General features: G+C 43.6%; 3 protein-coding genes across 12 annotated transcripts; 1 reads left to right on the top strand and 2 right to left on the bottom strand.

Moving 5' to 3' along the window:
- The first annotated feature begins 1,219 nt into the window (after nucleotides 1–1,219).
- LOC133955595 (pro-neuregulin-4, membrane-bound isoform-like) lies at nucleotides 1,220–2,671 on the top strand. Of its 2 annotated transcripts, none has more exons than XM_062390508.1 (5): nucleotides 1,220–1,319; nucleotides 1,517–1,548; nucleotides 1,650–1,743; nucleotides 1,854–2,006; nucleotides 2,134–2,671. In XM_062390508.1, the coding sequence occupies exons 2-5, from the start codon at nucleotides 1,539–1,541 to the stop codon at nucleotides 2,207–2,209; spliced, it is 333 nt and encodes a 110-aa protein (XP_062246492.1). In that variant the 5' UTR covers nucleotides 1,220–1,319; nucleotides 1,517–1,538; the 3' UTR covers nucleotides 2,210–2,671. The 2 variants fall into 2 exon arrangements, with proteins under 2 accessions (XP_062246492.1, XP_062246493.1); XM_062390509.1 differs by having other exon boundaries at nucleotides 1,280–1,319; nucleotides 1,447–1,548.
- Nucleotides 2,672–3,263: 592 nt separating this feature from the next.
- Nucleotides 3,264–7,130, bottom strand: lactb (lactamase, beta). Of its 2 annotated transcripts, none has more exons than XM_062390507.1 (6): nucleotides 6,769–7,130; nucleotides 6,603–6,669; nucleotides 5,497–5,687; nucleotides 5,093–5,405; nucleotides 4,826–4,991; nucleotides 3,264–4,690 (listed from the first exon to the last, which is right to left on the bottom strand). In XM_062390507.1, the coding sequence occupies exons 1-6, from the start codon at nucleotides 7,096–7,098 to the stop codon at nucleotides 4,153–4,155; spliced, it is 1,605 nt and encodes a 534-aa protein (XP_062246491.1). In that variant the 5' UTR covers nucleotides 7,099–7,130; the 3' UTR covers nucleotides 3,264–4,152. The 2 variants fall into 2 exon arrangements, with proteins under 2 accessions (XP_062246491.1, XP_062246489.1); XM_062390505.1 differs by having other exon boundaries at nucleotides 6,757–7,130.
- Nucleotides 7,131–8,400: 1,270 nt separating this feature from the next.
- On the bottom strand, nucleotides 8,401–19,650 carry tpm1 (tropomyosin 1 (alpha)). 8 transcript variants are annotated; one of them, XM_062389696.1, is made up of 10 exons: nucleotides 19,410–19,648; nucleotides 18,910–19,035; nucleotides 18,588–18,713; nucleotides 15,289–15,422; nucleotides 14,882–14,999; nucleotides 14,148–14,218; nucleotides 13,274–13,349; nucleotides 12,999–13,061; nucleotides 12,812–12,881; nucleotides 8,401–9,206 (listed from the first exon to the last, which is right to left on the bottom strand). In XM_062389696.1, the coding sequence occupies exons 1-10, from the start codon at nucleotides 19,521–19,523 to the stop codon at nucleotides 9,124–9,126; spliced, it is 981 nt and encodes a 326-aa protein (XP_062245680.1). In that variant the 5' UTR covers nucleotides 19,524–19,648; the 3' UTR covers nucleotides 8,401–9,123. The 8 variants fall into 8 exon arrangements, with proteins under 8 accessions (XP_062245680.1, XP_062245677.1, XP_062245675.1 ...); XM_062389692.1 differs by lacking the exons at nucleotides 8,401–9,206; nucleotides 18,588–18,713 and adding exons at nucleotides 10,981–11,197; nucleotides 12,208–12,286 and having other exon boundaries at nucleotides 19,410–19,643; XM_062389690.1 differs by lacking the exons at nucleotides 8,401–9,206; nucleotides 18,910–19,035 and adding exons at nucleotides 10,981–11,197; nucleotides 12,208–12,286 and having other exon boundaries at nucleotides 19,410–19,639.
- Nucleotides 19,651–20,288: the final 638 nt, after the last annotated feature.

Here is a 20,288-nt window from a genome sequence, read left to right on the forward strand (position 1 = left end):
AGTTCAGAGAGAAACTGAAATGCCTGTGTTCAGGACCTCTCTGACAACCTACATACTGAATATCAAACATATTTACTGTTTAGAGTAAGATATTTTTCTAAATAAAGTCCAAAATTTTCACTGTGGAATAGATCATTCAGGATACTTTAAAGTACTGTAAAAACAGTTTGCTGAATAAGTTCAGAGTGAAACTTATATGACGTTGTTCAGGATCTCTCTGACTACATACATACTGAATATTAAACATTTTTACTGTATAGTTTAAGAGATTTTTCAAGGTAGTCAAACATTTTCACTGTGGAATAGATCATTTCAGGATACTTCAAAGTATTGTAAAAACACTTTGCTTGATAAGTTCAGAGAGAGACGGATTTGCCGTTGTTCAGGATCTTACTGACTACCTATATACTAAATATTAAACATATTTACTGTATAGATTTTGAGATTTTTCTAAGTAAATTCCAACATGTGTGGAATCGCATCAGTTAATTCCTGGTATTGTATTGTAAAAACACTTTGCTCATCTGAAAAACAGGAAGCATTCATATAGTAATTAAAGTTAAAGGCATACTTTAATTTATAAAGGTCCTCACTAAGAAAATGCTTTACAAATAATTACCCAATGAATCATCTTATAACAGAACTGAGGAGAAATACATTTTAAATAAATGTTCCAATTCCTCAGTGCAGTCTAACCCTCCATAGCCCAGACCAACACTTTTTCACGTAATTTCCCAAAACAATTAAATGACAAAAAATGCCATTTTATGAGTCAGCTAACGGTTCTGAGCACTGAGCAGCAATTACCCTTTCTGAAGGAAGTGGTTCAGACAACAACAAAAAAAAGTTCCCACGATTCCATTCATGCCTTCTCCGCATACCTGGCATTCAGTAGTTTCTAACCAAACCCAGGCCCGTCAAGCTCACATGCATAACAGGTGTTTTACTCTCCCCTCCTCCAGATCCCATGATGCAGCTGAAACTCCATGAAGAAAACAAACAAACATAGTGTAATCTACAGACTGCTCAGCTTGTGGTCCGACACAGGCTTCAACACTTTCCCAGCCTCCTCTTAAAGACCTCTGATCGTTATTTGTGAATTAGTCGCACACCACATTTGACCTTTAATCACCTGACGTTAAGCGTTCCATTCACAATGTGGACAAACTGCAATCACAACATTTTTCTAGGCCGAGGGAGGAACACGCCCACATGGCAGTTTATTTTCCGAGGTCCGACAAAAAGCAGCCGTGAGTTGCTTGGTAGTGACAGTATGACTCACCTTCACTGACAACCAAAAGCCAGGATCTCAAGAGCTGGTAAGGACACATTTTTTGATATTTCTCTCATAACTCTTTTCTTTTCACAAGGTTGTTCGGATTCAAGAATCTGTTTGAACATGTAGGTTTGTTTTTATTATTGGCATCTGAAACTTCTGGTTTTAAGCTTCTTCCTTTCCTTGGTGGTGAGAGGAGTATTTCCCCTCTGTGACAAAAAACGTGATCTGTGTTCTCAGGAAACAGCAACACAACGTCTAAATGATGGCAGGTAAAAAATGAAAGAATGTATGAAGACAAAGATAGTTTTAAAAGTGACAATTCAGTTCCGTTCCAGCAATAATTCTTTTCTTAAATGTTATGTTTGTGTAGATCATGGAGAACTGTGTAATGAAGAGGAGGCCACCTTCTGTATGAATGGAGGGACATGCTACAGAATAACCTCTATGGATTCACTCTCCTGTGTGTAAGTTAATGAAAAAGTCTTATGTGTAAGAAGGAGTCTTCTTTTTTTTGTTGACACTTTCTCTCTGCGCTGTGACAGTTGACATTTTTCTACGTCACATCTTCTTTCAGGTGCAACGACGATTTCAAAGGCAGCAGATGTGAGCAATTTCAGCTCCAGAGCAAAATCACCAACGCAGGGGAGGCCGGGTTGATTGCAGCCGTGGTCATCATCACCCTCCTCATCCTACTGGTGCTCGTATTTGTTATCTTCTACGTACGCAGGTAAGCAGATTATAGATTTAGTTTTTCCTCAAGACATAAAAAAAAAAGAGGAAGTAACATTAGGACGTGGAATTCACAAGTATGCTGATATTTTCTATTAAAGCTCATGACTTGTGTCTTCACGCAGGATGTTGAAAGCCAAGAAACAGAGCCAACAGAACAAGCAGCAGCCACAGTATTGGAAAGTAAAACCAAGAGTTTAACCTGTATTTTGATAAAACATGATGTCCTATCTTGTTGTGTGTTGGATAGGATGATGAATGAATTCTATCATATGACTATGAGAGATGGAGCTGATTAATGGTCTCATCAGTTTTCTGGATCCAGTTTGTTAAAGAAACGTGCTATTCATTAAATCACACACACAAACACAGGGGTGTGAAAGTGACTGATGAATCATACCTGGGACAGTAACACAGCTAAGGAACTTGGCACTGGTGGTTCTCATGTTAAATCACGTTTCATTTCAATCAATGTGTTCAGTCTACAAAGTTTTGACAGAGCACAGTTGTCTTTGAAAAACTAGTTTGTAAAATATGAATCCACGTTTTGAAGTTACTTGATAAGGAATTATGAAACATAACTTGTATTAATTAAGAAATATGCACAATATGTTATGAGTAAATATTTTGTAATTGTTTAATACATGCAATGATCCCTACTGATTCATTTGACTGTGATTTTTGGTGACAGACACACACACACACTCAGCATTAGTGTACTTGTGAAGTTCCTGACTGACTAGTCATTTCCTTGAATGGCATCTTAACTAAACTAAACCTAACAGTCAGCATTTCATTCCTCAGCCTGCAGACTGTTCTTAAAATAATTCAGATCTAATCTTAACCCTAAACCATAATTGCCCCTTGAAGAAGTCCAGACTGGTCAGGATGACCTCACTTATTAAAAACGTCTCGACTTGGCAGTTTGAGAGACACACACACACACTCACACACACTGCAAACTAAGAGATACACTGTGTGAGGGAATCTGTATAATTAGCTCATCCCAAGCCGTTCATCAGATCCTTTAAATCTAAAAACAGGGGCACAAGTGATCAGAGATCTCAGGAGTTTTCTAATGAGAATGGTGACATCAAGTCTGTGTCAATTCACTTCGAAGAAGAATTAAAACTTGTTTAGCTGCATTGCTTACAGTTTGTTAGCCTCTGTGTCTTTAAGGGACGTAGTGTTCTCACATAGCCGAGGCCAAGAATCCAAGCCAAAACATTACAAATATGAACGGCTGACAACTTAGTGGCTGATCCTCATTCAGGTATTTTATTCAAAGAAAACAAAGGACTTTACTTGAGACAATTTAACGGAGGTGTATAAAGTTGCTATCAAAAGTTGGAAATATCACCTTGTCTTCTCTACTATTCACAGAGATACAGTAGGTTAATACACAATAGCGTTTGCCTAGAAGTATGTCAAGATTCTATGAGGAAATATCTGGATATAAACTCAGTTAAATACAAACTAAGCAGCCATAGCATGCTTTTTAAAAGGTAACTTTAGTCCTTTTATTGTGCTTTTCTATAAAATTGATTGATTGAAATGGATTTTTCAGGTAGTTTTTAAATGTGAAATGAATTCCTTCCTGTATAAAACCAAGATCTGGTATCAAAGGTCCGTGGCCTGTTTGTCTAACAAATGCAGGAAATTGCCTCCACCTAGTGGTAGATGGCCCCTGTGCCGTGTGTTGTGAGTGAAAAAGTGTTTACTTTGCAATGTATGAAATGTATATAAATACAATATTTAGTTTTCTAAGACTATGGCACTAAAAAAAAGCACTATCAAAATGACACAAGATCATCAGCATTGTGGGCAGCTGTGGTTGAGGGATAGAGCGGTCGTCCTCCAACCAGGTCGGCAGTTCGATCCCAGTCTTCCCCATCTGCATACCGAAGTGTCCTTGGGCGAGATGCTGAACCCTGAATTGGCTCTTGTAGAAAAAAAAGTGCTACTAACAGATGCACTGTATGAATGTGTGTGTGAATAGGTGAAAGGCAAACTGTGCTGTGCAGCGCTGTGAGTGGTCATCACGACTAGAGAAGCTCTATTTAAATACAAAGTGTTTACTATTTACAAGGTTCATCTGAAATGCTTCTCTGTGAAATGTGACCGCCTACTTTTTTGTGAACAACTTACTCCCGCAGGCGTCTGGCTTTGTCAAACTCATGTGCAATTTTCAGTGCAGTGCCGTTGAGTCCCACAGACTGCATGTTAGTGATGATGGTGACCACCACCCCCTGTGGGAGCGGACAGCGCTGTACTTGATCCTGCTCCTCCTCCTCCTCCTCTCTGGGTAACACCAGGAGGACGCTGCTCGCCCCAACAGCGCCGCCTGTGTGCGACACGTAGTGCCTGCGCCTCCTGCACTGGCCATATTTCTGCAGTTTCTCCACGACCAGCCAGCCCTGGGCATACAACCCATCCTTATCCCAGCTGGCCTCTGTCCTGTCAACTGGCGCCCACAGATCAATGGCGGTTTGGGGTTTAAGGAAGCCTGGCAGCAAGCCCTCTGTGTCCTTAAGGTGGGCCACCTGGTAGCTGTAGAGCAGAGCATTACCGAACAGCAGCAGGTCTCCCACCGTGGAGAGGAAGCCGCCTCCTGCCCACTTGTAGGAGTTGTCCACATACTGGCAGTTTACCACACGTCCTCTCTTGTTGACATGATAATATCTGTGGAGAAACGTTATATATTAATGTGGACTCTTAGGATTCTCAGTACAAAACAACCACGAGCAAACAAAATACTACTCTGTTGCAACTGATCAAACGCCCCTAAAATAACTTCTGACTATTTACTCTCATTACCTGGAGCGGTGATAAATGATAGGGCCATTCTCATCAGGCACAGTATTGAGCATCCCCAGCTCCCGGAACATGTTCATCATGACGTCCAGGAAGTGCTGGCCGGCAGCTCGCTCCATTACAGCACTGAGCAGAGTAAAGGCGTGGGTGGAGTAAAAAAAAGTGGTGCCTGCATGAAGCAGAATATAGATGGTATAAATATGAATACATTAACATTGAGAATGAATCGTGTTTGACTTGTTTGATTAGTAGGAATAATCTGCACTTTACCGGGTTTGAAAAGGAGTGGGTCATCCTTGAAGAGCTCCAAGGCTTGAGTGACACTTTCAAAGTTGTCCTTCAAGTAGTACTCTTCATGCTCAAACTCTTTCTTCTTCTGGGCCTTAGAGGCTGGTTTCTCTTTACCGCCCTGCTCAGTAGTGTCTTTATCTTTGTTTTCAGGTGAGCTCTTTTCATCCTCTTCAAGCGGTGGCTTCAGAAGGCGTTTCGCTTTCTCCCTGTCCTCTTTTACCTTTTTCGCATCCCTCTCATAATGTCGGATACCGCTCAGGTGGGACAGGATCAAACGAGGGGTTATCGTCACCTGAGAGAACAGAATAAATAATGTGCGTGTGAGATGAACACAAGTGAAGACTACTGACATATTACGTGTTGCATCTCCTCAACTGACTTACATCCTGTCCCTCAAATTCTTTCAGGGGAAATTCTGGGACATATTCCTGGACGGGGACATCAATATCCAGTTTGCCTTCCTCACAGAGGCGTGCAGCAGCTGCAGATGTGAGCGGTTTACTGATGCTGGCGATTCGCATCACTGTTTCTGGGCTGCACGGCACACGGTTCTCCAAATCAGCAAAACCGATCCCTGAATTTTAAAGAGTCATTTTGGAATGTCATTTCAGTGAAGTCAGAGTGTTGCATTAAATCATTGAGACATTTCAGTCAAGGAAAAAGAGACCATGATGCTTAATTGCCGCAAAGGCTGCCAATGCTGGCTAAGGTGCAAAAACTGGCAACCTAAGAGACTTACAGCGACCCATTGAACATTCATTTTCTTGTATTCCTTCGTTGGCCCACAAATAAAAACAGGAGGCCAGTGTTTGCATAATGTCAGCAAGAGGGACCACTTCAACAGCAACTGAATATTGTGAGAACACTGGTACCATTAGTCAATAAAACTGGCAAATGAATTGGCCGCTATTTTGATGGTTGGTTAATCATTAGTGGCGTTTTACAAGTGAATCTGATAAACGTTCAAGCTTCTTCAAAACTACTACTTGCTTTTTAATATAGTTATGAACTCAATAATTATTGTTTTAGTGCAAAATAAGTAACATGAAGCTTTATCCATCAAAGTCCCTCTTAAAGGTTCAGTGTGTAGAATGTAGTGACATCTAGTGGTGTAGTTGCATGTTGCAGCTGAATACCTCTCACCCCACTCTCCCATTCCAAACATGTGACAGCCTTCAGTTGTACTTGAAACTCAAAAGGTGTTTAGTTTGTCCAGTCTGGGCTACTTTTAAAAACATTGCAGGCTCCACAGAGAGGAGCCGCTACCGATGTAAGTAAAAAGTATTTAAATGTAAAGTTGCCCATTCGAGGGTAAAGAAAACAACAATTCATACAATTTGGATTACACACTTGAGTGAAAACATCACAAGGGTTATTTTATATTCAATTTCTGCCAATAAATCCCTTTCACACATTTGAACTTTAAACCATTTCACCACTATTGTGAGCCCCCCTAGCGAGCCCCCTCCCCCCCACCAGAGGCACCTACCCTCACACCAGACCTGAGCACCGTCCACAGAGACCCCGACCACCAGCCCCGGAGCCCCGACCTCAGCCTGACAACACACAGATAACACACACGGGGATCATTATTGTTCTACAGGATATAGAGCGACTGGTACTGACCCAGCTTACACACCCACCTCTGGTCCTACCTTTATCCTCTGCAGCAGCTCTCTGCTCACTGACACCGCAGCTCTGTACCGATCCGTCCTGTCTGCGGCTGCAGCCTCATCGCCCCCCCAGCTGTGTTTCAGCCCCACGGCTAAAGCTAACCCCACACCGACCCCGCAAAGCCACAGCCTGGACCTCACCCTGTGTGGGGCCGACGCTGGGTTCAGTCCCTGCGCGTGAGGTCTGTGCTGCTGAGAGAAAACTTTCCTCTGCTGCTGCTGCTTCAGCCTCGTCCACAGGGACAGAGACCGCGAGGACAGGAGGCGAGGACATGAGGGACAGAAGCGGTGAGACAAAAACAACCGCGACATAGTGGGAATCTGCTTCTTTCACTGAGCAGACACTTCCTGATAGAATCATCGAACCAGACCTAAATAATCGAGAACAGGTGGAAGGGCTGCATTAATGTGCTCCTCGGAAAAGTCCGACTTCCCCGGTTGTGAACTCGACCACAGACTTTGTAAAAAGCTTCTTCCTCTATATATTTGATATTCTGAGGCACCTTTAATGATCTTGTTAGTGACTGCTGGTGGAAATCTTTGAGAAAATTATTTGTGTCTGCAGAGTATGATAAGAACATTTTAAAGGCCTATTTCTGTTTGTTAATTATAATGTTTTTAATTGTTGTTTAAAAATCCACTCAAACTCGTCCTTTCAGGTAACAAATCAGTGATTATTCAGGTTGATTTAAAATCGTGTTTTTATTCAATGAAAGGTGTGACATCCTGTCTGTTCTCATTCTGCAGGTATCTGACTCCAGAGCTGCAGGATCCAGATCTGACATGCAACTATCAGTGTGTTATTTTCATCCTCTCTATTACTATCAATGTAACTATACAGTTGATTCTCTGCTAACATTGCTGTTACAGTGATGTAACATTAGTGCATTGATTAGTAACCCTGTAATTGGTCAGAGAATAATATTGGAAAATATTGGAAAAAAAACACTCTCGCTCTCTCACACACACACAAACACACACACACACACACACACACACACACACACACACTTATCTCTAACTGGTGCAACAGAGGACTTTGAGGTTGTGACCACTACTTATCTGCTGTGAACACACGAAGCACTCGACCAGGCTTGTGTTCACAGTGACAGCTGAATATTACGATGTGTGCACACAGTTCGGAGGTGCTGCCCCCTTAGAAGACATTGTAGTAGATTACCTTTTTATTTTTCATTTTAAGGCTCATTACATGTCTGAGGGAAAATTAATTTAGGCTCCTGAGTAAAGTAAGATACCCTGTAAAATATTAACATAGGTCATGTTCATTTTTCCACCGCTGCTTCATGGTTTGACTAATCAGACACCGAGTTGATACGGTCCAGCAGAGCTCAGCTCCAGTGAACCAAAAAAACACATGACAATTTTTTTTCCCCCAGATGGAAGTAAAGTTCAGTGTCGAGTGAAAACAACCAAATAGAAGATTCTCTCCACTTGTTCTGAAAAACACATTTTTCTTCTCTGTGGGGAAGATGAAGTCTATTTAATGTTCCTTTTCATGCCTTCTCTCCAAAATATATTAAAACATTCAATTTACTCCACCTTCAAACAAAATGGACAAAAGGTCAACGTATGAACACCACAAACAAAGTTAGAAAACTTTTAAAACGTGCTTTTATTTTCTAATTTGTACATTTCAGATATGATAAACACTTGAAACATCTACATTGAAATAAATGCTAAAACGTTGCACAACCAGATGACTGAAATTATACTTTACAGACAAGATGAACACATTTTTGGAAAATGCTATTTTTTAAAGAAAACTAAGACTATAATGTGATGTGTTTTTTAAGACATTGCTTTACAGTACAGTAGCACCAGTATACATACTGACTGGTGCAGTCAATGTATACGTAGACTTTCTGGGAGCTGGGCATGTATTTTTTAACACATTGTCTTACAGTATGCACAATGTTCATATTGTTGAGGTTTTTATATTAAGTGCAAAATTTCTCCACTTTAATCCTTTGGTATGTGCATAATCAATGTCTAATGGAGCGTACCTGATCAGCTTAAATGCAGATGTGGAAAACAATAATGAACCCGATGGCACAAACGAAATAATCATAATCATAGAAACTGGCTGGCAAAAACAATGGTGAGTTCAGATCATCAAAGGGAGTAATGGTTAGGGTTTACTTCCCTTTAGCTCTGCTCCTTGGTCAGGTTCTGCTGAAGGCAGGGCGGTGCGATGGGAATAGCATCTGGCTGTTTGTTCCTCCCCCACGGACAAGGTACGAGGAGAGGTTTACGGTAAGCAAGGTGCAAGGACAAAAAGCCAAAAACCACAGTGTGTGATGGGGTCGGACCGTGCTTTCACAAATTATTCAGTTCCATTAGAGTCTGGTCCAGCATCTGGTGCATATCGAGGTTCTCTTCTTTAGCTTGTGAGAGTTTCTCTGTTAGAACATCAAACGAAGAGGTTTTAATCTCACGCAGAGCAAGCAGTAGTCACACAGTTGGTTAGCTTGCATTAATAATGGAGCTGGCTACATCGTTCAGGTCAAGTCATTAAATTAACCCGATCTGCACAGCACTGGCAGTAACAAGAGAAACACACTGATAAGCTGACAAGCTCATAATATGATGCGCAAGCAACCATGCACAACAGGTTACAGTCTACAGAGGAGTCCTTATTAATGCACATAAACACAACAGTTAACACAAAAACGATTATCGTGTAACTTTTAAGATTAGATTTAGATTTTGGAGGTAATCCCTGATTTTTCACTGCATTCAAGTACACCTCCACAAAACAACAACACAAACTTCAAGCAGTGCAAGCGTCGTATAAGCAGACGATGCAAAACTGACGAGGCTCAGATAACACACTGCATAAGATTGTCATACACATTTAAAAATAAGAAAAGAACGAGGAACATGAGACGTTCACACAATTTAGTCCTCATTCAAGGCCACACGTAGTTCATTAGTGAGTAGGCGGTTTTTCTCAAGTTGCGGGAAGAGGCGATCTTTGCAGTCAGAGAGCAAGTTGAAAAACAGAGAGAGGGGACAGGAAGTCAGAGGAAAAATAGAATAAGAGAGAGGCATTGTCTGTTGACACCTACCTTCTTTTGAAAAGGTCACTTAATAGTTTGTTAAATCTTTGGAAACCACACTACACATATATCTGAAAAGGCTTTAGTTATCATGGTGGAACAGTGAGTTGATGAGGGAGTTTTCTCTCTTTCTCTGAAACATGTAGCCCACGTGGATGGTAACGCATGAGAGGACAGTGTGTAGAGTAAAAACAGAGGAGGAGGAGGAGGAGGAGAGTTAACACAGAAAGATCAAAAGAAACCATGGCAGCATCATTTCATTAACTTTAAAATTGGATAGAATGGGAACAAAATAGAAAAAAATATGGATTCTATGAATGCTGTGTCTGTCAATCTAAGCATTTACTTTAATATGTCTGATCAACTTTAGATTAAACTGCTGAGAATCAAATCATTCTCCAGCCTCCTGTAAGAATGTGGCTCAGGGATTTTCTACATTCTTGTTACATTGTGAAAACACACAGCTCAAGCTAAAATATGCCCTTCTCGTCTTCCTGTGCCTGACGTTGTGGAAATAAACTTAATAAAACGACTCAGAATGTGTGATTGTATATTTATTCACATTATGACAGGATACCATGTACAGAGCCCATGTGTTATCACCACTGATATCAGGTTCATCCAGTTCTCTTTAAATCAGCAACCAGGCTCAACGAATCTCACATACTGTTCTGTCCTCCACCGTTCCTTCACTTCACCACAGTCTTCCTGATCACAATCCAACACGAGTTCCCCCCGATCCCCAAAATCTTTCCAGTTCCCTCATCCTGCCACAGGACTAAATATCCAAAAAGTGCTCGCATGCATCAGTCTCAAATGCTAAGAGAGACTCAGCTCAGGTTCCAGTTCAGTACCTGCAGTTGCTTTAGGTTTCATGCTCACAGCAGTACTGTGATATTTCTAATGACTCAGCTTCCCAGGACAAATATCTGAACAACATACAAAGAACATCCATGGAAGACTAGGACACTACACCAAGGGAAGCTCAACTAGTGGTTTGTTGAGATGCAGAAAACAAAATAAAAAAACAAAAACGTCCAGGGTTTATTAAAGCCATGTGAGGACAAATGAAGAAGGAAAAAATAAAGGACAGAGTAAAGAGATACAGCTTACATAGAAGGAAGGACGTTTATTTTTTACACAACGCAGAAAGTTTCTAGGATTCTGTACAAGAGATGAGATGCAGTAATCGTTGACATGAGGATGAAAACACGAGGAGGGAAGGAAAGCGAGGACAGAGAGGGAAGGGAAAATGGAGAGAAGGCTGGAGAGAGCAGACAGGTGCTGCTCAGCCGGCAGGAGGCGTCTTTGATGGGGTGTAAACAATTTATCTGTGTGGGAGAGAAGAAGTAAAGTGAACCGGGGGGGGGGCTGGAGCAGGACCATTTGCCGAAATTTGAGATGTGCACCACAATACACCAGGACCACGGGAGTCACGGCACAAGACCACAATGCACAATGGGAGTGCATTGTGAGGTAGAGCATGCTGTCGTGCACAAGGTCAAAACAACTGCGCCCTCTGATCGAGATGCTTGATGCTGAGAGGCTGCACGGACGGGGGGGGGGGGGGGGGACAGATGTGGTGCACCTCGCCAGTCTCGGTCTCAATCTCAGTCTCAAGGTCAAATGAGGAGGGACGACAAATACTTTAGCAAAACTGGGTACTCGACCACAGTGATGCTAAACTGTGACTAGTGTTATCCAGCATGATAACGGGATGCAAGGGGGGGGGGGTTCAAACAAATAGGACGTACACCATGTTAGTTTGAGAGGAGACACATGACAGTGAGTTACAGTGAGCGAATGAGATTCATTGAAATGTTTGAAACATTTCAATGGAAAACTTTCATGCGTTGCCTCAAAAATATCACGTGAAAATGCAACACAATTTTATAAAAATTGGGGATTCTAGAAAATGCACAAACTTGCAGAATAAAAATAGTTTTTTTCATATATAAAATAATAAAACTAACAATTTTAGCTATCAAATGTAAACAGACCCGTGCTGCATGCATCTCAATACTTCAGTCCTGTTCACAGTATTCTCAATCACCAATAACACTGATACATCTTCAGTGTAATGGTAACCTCTTGTGAGTAGCATTACTGTAACTGAGTTTAAACTACACAGACTTTCACAATGTCTGTTTCAAGACATTCAACTTTAAGACTATTTAGAAACACAGCTGCATTAGCATCATAACTCAAGGGGCAGATGTACTAATGATAATGGTTTCACAACATATCAGGGAGACGAGGTGGGCAGGCTGGTCGTGCACAGAGGACGGGGGGGGACAGACGGTGACGGTGACATGAGCAGGCACGGCAAGTTGAGAATTACATGGAAGTCATGTCGTTGAGGGCGTGGTCCAGCTCCTCGCTGATGGCCTTGTACTTCAGTTTCTGGGCATACAACTCATCTATTGGGTGGGCCGGGGGTGTGGTGGTGGTGGGAGGGAGGGAGGTGCAGTGAAAAGGAGGAGGGGCACGTGACAAGGAGGTGAAGTGATGAAGTATCCAGACCAGAGACAGAGGAGGGAGGTGATGTACAAAAGAAAAGAAAACACAGTTGAGAAAAAGAGGAAATCAAAGTTACACCAGAAATGACAGAATGGAAGCAACAGAAGGGTAAATTCCTGCCTTGTGGCTCTCACGCCTTTAGCTTTCCACTAATTCAACATCTAGGCCTCATATCTGAGAAAACATTTAAGCCATTCTTTTTCCGACCTGGAAACTCACGAATAAACCAACTAAACTTAGACGAGACAAAAGATACGATGCTGTCTGATAAAGAGCCATGATGAAATTAAGAGGAAAGTAGAAATAGTCGACAGCAAAGCAAAGAATCAGCTGATGGTAAAGCCCTGAGCATCTGACTATTATGATTCTAAATAATGGAAAATAACCAGAGTAACATTCTGGGGAGGGGCGCAAGAAAACCATACCTTCCAAGTCGTCGATGGTCTTCTCAAGCTTGGCTACGGATCTCTCAGCGAACTCAGCACGAGTCTCAGCCTGTGGCAGAGAGAGAGAGAGAGAGAGAGAGAGAGAGATTTACGAGTTAAGTCCAAGACTCACAGCGGGTCTCGTATGATGCTCCCGGACTCCAGATAAGGGCCTGTGAAACTTTACCTCCTTCAGCTTGTCGGTGAGGACCTTGATCTCCTCCTCGTACTTGTCCTCCTTCTGTGAGTACTGTGGGACAAAAACAACAACAGGTGTCAAACTCTGCACGTGCCAGTGTGCTCAAAGATATGCCATATGTACTTGTACTGTGAAATATGGTTGAGGGTAAGAGATTCAGGCTCCCCCAGGCTGGTCTACCCCCCCCCCCCCCCCCCCGGTTTACTACCGGAGGGGCGGGGGGGATGTAACAGCATGCACGTGGCCAGGAGGGTCACGCTTACCTTCTCAGCCTGGGCCTCCAGTGACTTCAGGTTGTTGGTCACAGTTTTCAACTCTTCCTCAAGCTCAGAGCATTTGCTGGTGTTTTAGACGAAAGGAGGGGAAAGTTGCGAAAGAGAAGAAGAGGGGTTGGGGGAGGGGGGGGCGGGGATGGACAGAACCGGACACGGAACAGGTGGAGGGAAAGAGAGAAAGAGAGAAAGAGAAGAGGGAGAGGACACAAAATCAATATGAACTACAGGTCTAAAAAGAGGAGGGGATCCCAAGTAGCTAAAAGTCCCTCAACACAGCAGGAATGTGAGAATAGCAATGTGGCTCATGTCATCACACAAGATGTGGTTTGTTAAAAAAAAATGACTTGGTGAATGCTTCCTGGGTTAATATCATGCTTCCCTTTAACGTGAGGTGTCATTCTTGCACAGTCCCTGCCATGTTAGAGGCGTGAAAGAGTGAAAGAGCCAAAGAAGAGGAAGGAGCACAGCAAGCAAAGCAGAGGCTCCATTCAGCAGCGAGAATGAGAGTGAAAGAGCCACAACGATATACAGAAGTGTGTGGGTTAGTCAGTGTGTCTGGGTGTGTTAGTCGGTGGTACCTGTGTGACTGAGGAGTTTAGTGATTTCATGCTCTGCTCCAAAACCCTTAGCTCATCCTCCACTCGCCGAGCTCGTCTGTTAGTGGGCGTGGCGGCGTTCGTGTGCAAGCCACAACCATTCAAACCACGGAACGCATGCAAATAACCAGCAGAGACAGTGAGAACACAGGGCAACACTGTTCAAATGGTTACCATGTCACCACACACTCCTGAGGGCCAACTGCCAGTGGTCATGTGAGCGGAAGTGCAGAACTGGTGAGTGTGAAAGAGGCGGGGCTTCTCACCTCTCTGTCAGCTCAGCGCGCTCCTCTGTGCGCTCCAGGTCTCCCTCAATGATGACGAGCTTACGAGCCACCTTTGGGTGCAGCACAACAAAGTGTCACTACACAGCTAATACGTGGAGAGCGGCACAATTAGGACGATGCTCAGTTGTTGGTCCTTCAAAATAGACACACTATAGTTCTTATATATGTCATCTATAATACACTATAATGTAATCTTGAGCGGATATAAGGGCATTTGCTTGGTTAGGGTGCGTCTTATATTTCAATGAGTGAATTCAATGTGTATTTTATATTTACAGTTATCAGTTTTATTTGCATCCTGTTTTTTTAAATCCTAAGTTAAGTGTCTGGGAATTGTTAAAAGCACTAAAAAAATAGTGTTAATAAATGTAGAGTATTTATCAATAATTAAGAATAATCATATTAACACATGCACTATGTTATTATGGTGGCGTTTTAAAATAATGTTTGTGTCAGTATGTGTTTATACACCAGCCTCTATTTACTGGTGCCCACAAAAAATATCGTTATTAACAAATTAATTGATAAATGTTTATAACAAATTATAGTGTGTTATAAACACTATAATAGCCTTATGATTTTTATAAAAATGCAGGTAGAGTGTTGATGCTGATTATTATCGATAATTGTCACAGAGTGTTTCACAGTGGTATCGAATGCTCTGCATGTGTAGTGTTTAGGGGCCGGCTGTCATTGGAGCCTGGAAACATCACCTCCTCATATTTGCGGTCAGCCTCCTCAGCGATGTGTTTGGCCTCTTTCAGCTGGATCTCCTGCAGCTCCATCTTCTCCTCGTCCTTCATGGCCCTGTTCTCAATGACCTTCATGCCTCTGTGGGAAAGAGCAAACAGTGGGATCAGGAGCTGGGACCCGACAGACACAACAGTCTCCCAGAGGGAAAAAAACATGTCTTCAACATGCTCTTCTAAAGGTGAACGGCTGAATGCTTTCTGACATAGAGGGAGAAAATACAGGATTTGGAATGACTGCGCTATCTGGCACAACTAGCGAGCACAGAGGCAGTGCTTGTGCCCCTCACTAAGAGATGGGGATGAGTTTATGCCCTGCCACCTGCGCTCTACATCGAGAGAGCGGGAGGAACAGAAATGGCCAAACTCACCTCTCGCTCTCATCAGCAGCCTTCTCTGCCTCCTCCAGCTTGGTCAGGGCAGTTGCCAGACGCTCCTGTGCACGATCCAACTCCTCCTCAACCAGCTGGATGCGTCTGTTAAGGGAAGCGACATCGCTCTCAGCCTGGGGAGAGAAGAACAGCGTGTCAGAATCGTTTCGGGGCCTCAATCTTCAACGGAACAACGTGGAATCTTCACATGTGCACACATTCACGTCAGCCCAAAGAATGTAGGTGGTGTATGTGAGTGTAGTCAGGGTCGCTCAGAAGGGATTCCCGTTGGCACCCGTGGGGAAATGCCCTCCCAGGAGCGTTGGCTGTGCTCCTCGCTGATCGTAAAGATAACAATGTCCCCGGCTGACAGAAGTTGGAATACCCAGCTTCATTACTGGGCCCCTGGGAGAACATTAACGAGGCTCAAGTCAAAGGGCCTGGGACAATAACGCTGGAAATGACTGCTACATATTCAACCAGGGGAAACTCTCTGGATAGTTTCTGACTGAGGGAAACATTTAATAGCACCGGTCCCATGCTGAATGATCTCTTTGAGTCTTTGGCGGAAGATTGCTGTTTCATTAAGGGGGGGGTGTGATATTGAAACACAAGAGCAGGCCTCTCTTGAGATCAGTCCAACCTGTGTCTGCTTCTGCTTTCTGCTTTCTGGTTTCTGCTCGGCGTACTGAAAGATGCACTGTGACAACCGGATACACCAGAAAGGCTGAGGTCTATTCAGACTCTTTCCCCCTGCAGCTCGTGTTAAAGTGTGCGGGGGTGCATGGGCCAAAGTGCAAATGGAGGTGTGAAGCGTGACAAGGAAGTTAGTGATCATCTATAAACTGAAGCAGTGGCCTTGGTTCTGTTTAAAACACACTGTAAGGCCCCGACGAAAGAGTTTACTCTCATTTAGGTAAGAGCTGATGTGTCCACACTAAGGGAAGTCACTCTAGCTGTGAAAACCTGTTGTCCTTATATGGGCAAGTCAAAGAGCAGACTGCCACCTTAAATATTCCCGCAGTTTACATGTAACTTCCTGCTTTCTTGAAATTAAGAGTTTGCGCCTTGCTTCTGTGGCGCCTGCAGCTGAGAATAAACCCAATTTATTGCGCACTAGCCTGGACGGGACCGTTACACTCAAGCGCGTCAGAATTAGACGTAAAGTGTCACAAAGGAGGAAGATTTAGCACCACATGTGACACGGTGCTCCGAAGTGGCTGCAGCTGACTGTGACCTGGGCATCAACGGGCCCGACGTCTCCGGTCATAAGCTCTCAGCCCCGGAGCAGCTGGGTATCAGACCCGGGGCAGGACTTAGTGGTGGAGCTGCAGGGAGCCGAGAAAAGCTCACCATGCAGGACTGCGCCGCATCCAGAGAGATCCCTCGGTCTCACTGCGTATGCAACACAACGAGCTGCACACTAATGCACATTACAAGAGGGGGGTGTGAGGGCTAATTTCTGCGTCTCTACGCGCAGTTAAACGTGCTTACTTGTTCCCTGGTCTTCTTCTCCGTGAGCAACTCCCTCTGTAATCTCTCGACTCTCTCCTCAGCATTGTCCGCCTGCGTTTGCAACGATTTTATCCTCCGTTTCACCGAATCCAGCGATGCAGCCCCGGCCATTGTTTTACTCTATACTGGTATGTTATAAATAGGCTGTATAAAAAAAACACCGCAGGCGACAATGTGCTGCGGCACAATTTCCGATTAACTGTCAAGCTGCGGGGTGACGTCCTAGATTGTGCCGAGCGCTGCGTAAAGACGGTGCGCAAGGTTTCTGGAGACGCGCTGTTATTTGTCCAGGAAGTAACGCATTTATCGGAAATACACATATTCTGCTTGGTTGTAAAAATCCTGGAAGTCTGCCTCATCGATCCCCTAGAATAATGCAATTATTAGAATAAATGTTTAAAAAGTAGTTTCTCTATTTTAAACGGCAGGAACACACCAGTCTGCACACCGTGATGCTCATGCTTGTGGTGAACTAACGATGCCGCAGCGTCCTCTGCTGGCCATATGGCCGAGGTACACATTGCGATACAATATTCTGAGAGCAGGGGCCGCTCAATAGCTCTCATTGAATTCAGTAATTACAGACTAAGCTCAAACAGATGAAGAATCAAGGCTGTAAAACAGCGAGTGGTAGTTAGAGCCACTTGAACATACTTAGAAGTAACTAAAGGAAGAATGGGACAGAGACTAAAGCGGTTATTTTAGAGCAAGGGAATAAAAAAGCCACATCAAGTGATTGGGTAAAAGTCACTAGACTACAAAGTGCATCCGCCACCATCTAACTCCCCGAAGGAATCCGATTAAAGGATTACTACAATAGGCTCTCCTCCGAGGCAGAGTCTAAGCCTGACTGCAAACTGATTCCCCGACTGACCCAATGTGAGCAAACTTATCTGTCTGCTGCACTTGAACCTGACCTGAACCGGGCTCGTTAGCGGGATTATAATGAGAAAATGTTGAGGAAAGCCCAAAGTGTGGTTTTGTCTCCTGCAGGTCACGACCTTTAGAGGCCTGATTTATTCACTTAGTTTTCCTCTCGTGAATTAAAAAAATTATAAAAATATGGGGGAAATTAAATTGTATATGATTGACAATATCTTCAAAAAATGATATTTTTTTACTGTAGAAGATCTCAATGTAATTTACAGTGAGATCTCTGCCTGTGACATGTCGATGGGAACTGGTGTTTTTCCCTTTGCTAAGCAAAGAGCGCAGCCCACACATGTGAGCTCTATCTTGACCATATAAAGCAGTGGGCTATATTTATCCAGGCGCTGCTCTCATTGCTCCGTGAAGACTGCTTCACTATTCGCTCTATAAAAAACTTCCTCCTTTAAGACCTAGTGTATGGAACTGAACCCAGCTAGATATCTGGATCCAAAAAAACACAATTATACGATGTTAACGTTTATGGATGGATTGGATTTAAACATTTTAGAATGTGTTATTTATTAATAAATTGTTTGGGCTGACTTGTACGTGATTGAACATCTGATTCCTGACAAAAACATAAAGGACAGTTCAACAATAGTTGGGCTTTTGGTCAAAAAGTCAAATTGGAGTTTTTAAGTCAATTTTCCACGATGGGCAGGTGAGTAAAAACCTAACCATCGAAATGGAAAACATAATTTGAGTGTTTCATTTGAAAGACGCCACCACAGAGGTGTTGAACTGTCTTTTCACACACACGCACACACACACTCACAGTGGGGACAGACTGAAGGTGCGTGAGGGAGCGTGATGGTGCGGGAGTGGTGCCATCGTGGATCCTTCTGGTTACTTACATCGGCGGCTTTCTTCTCAGCCAGCTCAAGTTTCTCCTGGGCGTCTTTAAGCGCCTCAGAGTACTTGTCCAACTCATCCTCAGTTCCCTTGAGCTTCTTCTGCAGCGCTTGCAAATCGTCCTCAAGCTGAGGTCGGTTTCAGTGCGGGACAGTTCAGTGGCAGGAAGGAGGAGGGGTAGTGATCAGCGTGGAGAGACGGAGTTGCGTGAGTGCGCACAGGTTGCGCGGAGGAGCGCACAGCACAGGAGAGGACAGGACAGGACGGTGGAAAGAGAGAAAAAAGAAGAGTAAAGTTAGCTCATGCACTGTCAGGGTCGGGTACCTTGGTGGCGACCTCCTCAGCGGTCAGCAGCTTCTCCTCAGCAGTTTGGAACTCCTCAAACACTTTATCTCTCTCGTCCTCAGACGCGCGCAACTTCTTTTCCAACTCTCTTATATCGTCCTCTAACTACACGTGCATTAGAAATACATTATAGAGTTAAACACAATATCAAATAAACATGCATTAGAGTCATTTGTTATCACAGAATTTTCAACATAATATTCCTGATTATATTTACATCACCAATTTCCCAAACAGCCTCAGAAGAGGGATTATAACATCCCAAAAAGAGAGAGAGAAAACAAACCCAAGAAGGATGTGTTTCTCTTAATTGAATCCTTATTCTGGAATTATCCACGAGTAATTAATCCTTATTTAGGACGCGGTCCATTTAAATGGCAGCAGATGTATACTGCTGCTGGTAATCCTGTTTTTTTTCTCTATTGATCTGTGAGATTTTCCACAAGAGAAGAAGGGAAAAAACACAAATAGGTGCCGACCTGTTTGCTTCTGTCCTCCGCTGCTTTCTTGTCTGACTCAGCCTGCTCTGCTCTGTCCAAGGCGTTCTCCTTGTCGAGCTTGAGCATCTGCATCTTCTTCTTGATGGCATCCATGGCTGCTTATTTCTTTGGTTCCAACCAAACTTCCAAATGAAAACAAGGAGAGATGTGCGAGAGGGGCTCGAGGGGCGCCTGTTCCTAACTGAACGCTAAGCTGGAGTACAGAGGCTGCCTGACTGTGCCCTGTCACATATGTACTTTCAAGGGGGCCTGACTGGATTCCTTTGGACATCCAATACCATGTTGGAGGAGGCGTGTGTGGGCGCCCCGGAGTTTTTTTTAAGGATCTGCTCTTGGATTCGTTGCTCCCAAACATTTGACTTCTGATACGCCTTTATATGGGATGTGACGGACAGGGGGGCAGCTCCAATGGAAAGGCGTCCTAATGGTAATGGAACAGTAGCCATTTAAACGGAGAAGATGCAGATGAGGACACTTTCCCACTGAAACTAACAGTAACTCTCTGTATGGCACTTGTGCAGTTTGTTAAACACGTGTTTCAGCCCATTTAAAAGCAGTGCTGTCTCCTTGATAAGTGTCTCTAGAGTCCGGTACAGCCTCCTTTCACCAAATTCTGGCATGTGGTTAATTCCATTTTCACACTTCTATATTCCCTGAATGCACATTCACACCGCTCCTTCTCTCCTCGACAGGGTGGGAGTGGGGTCACTTGCAGCTGCTATTGTCAGCCTGCAGCCACTGGTGCTGTCTGTGTCTGGGCGGGTCAGTGGAGTGAGTAAAAGTCCCACTGGGGGGGTCACTTGTAGTGGGCCGTCTGATAAGAGATGCTTTCGGTAAGCCCCGCAAGCCCTAGAGGCA

This window comes from Platichthys flesus, chromosome 6 (assembly GCF_949316205.1).
Source record: "Platichthys flesus chromosome 6, fPlaFle2.1, whole genome shotgun sequence".
In the NCBI taxonomy this organism is placed as follows: Eukaryota; Metazoa; Chordata; class Actinopteri; order Pleuronectiformes; family Pleuronectidae; genus Platichthys; species Platichthys flesus.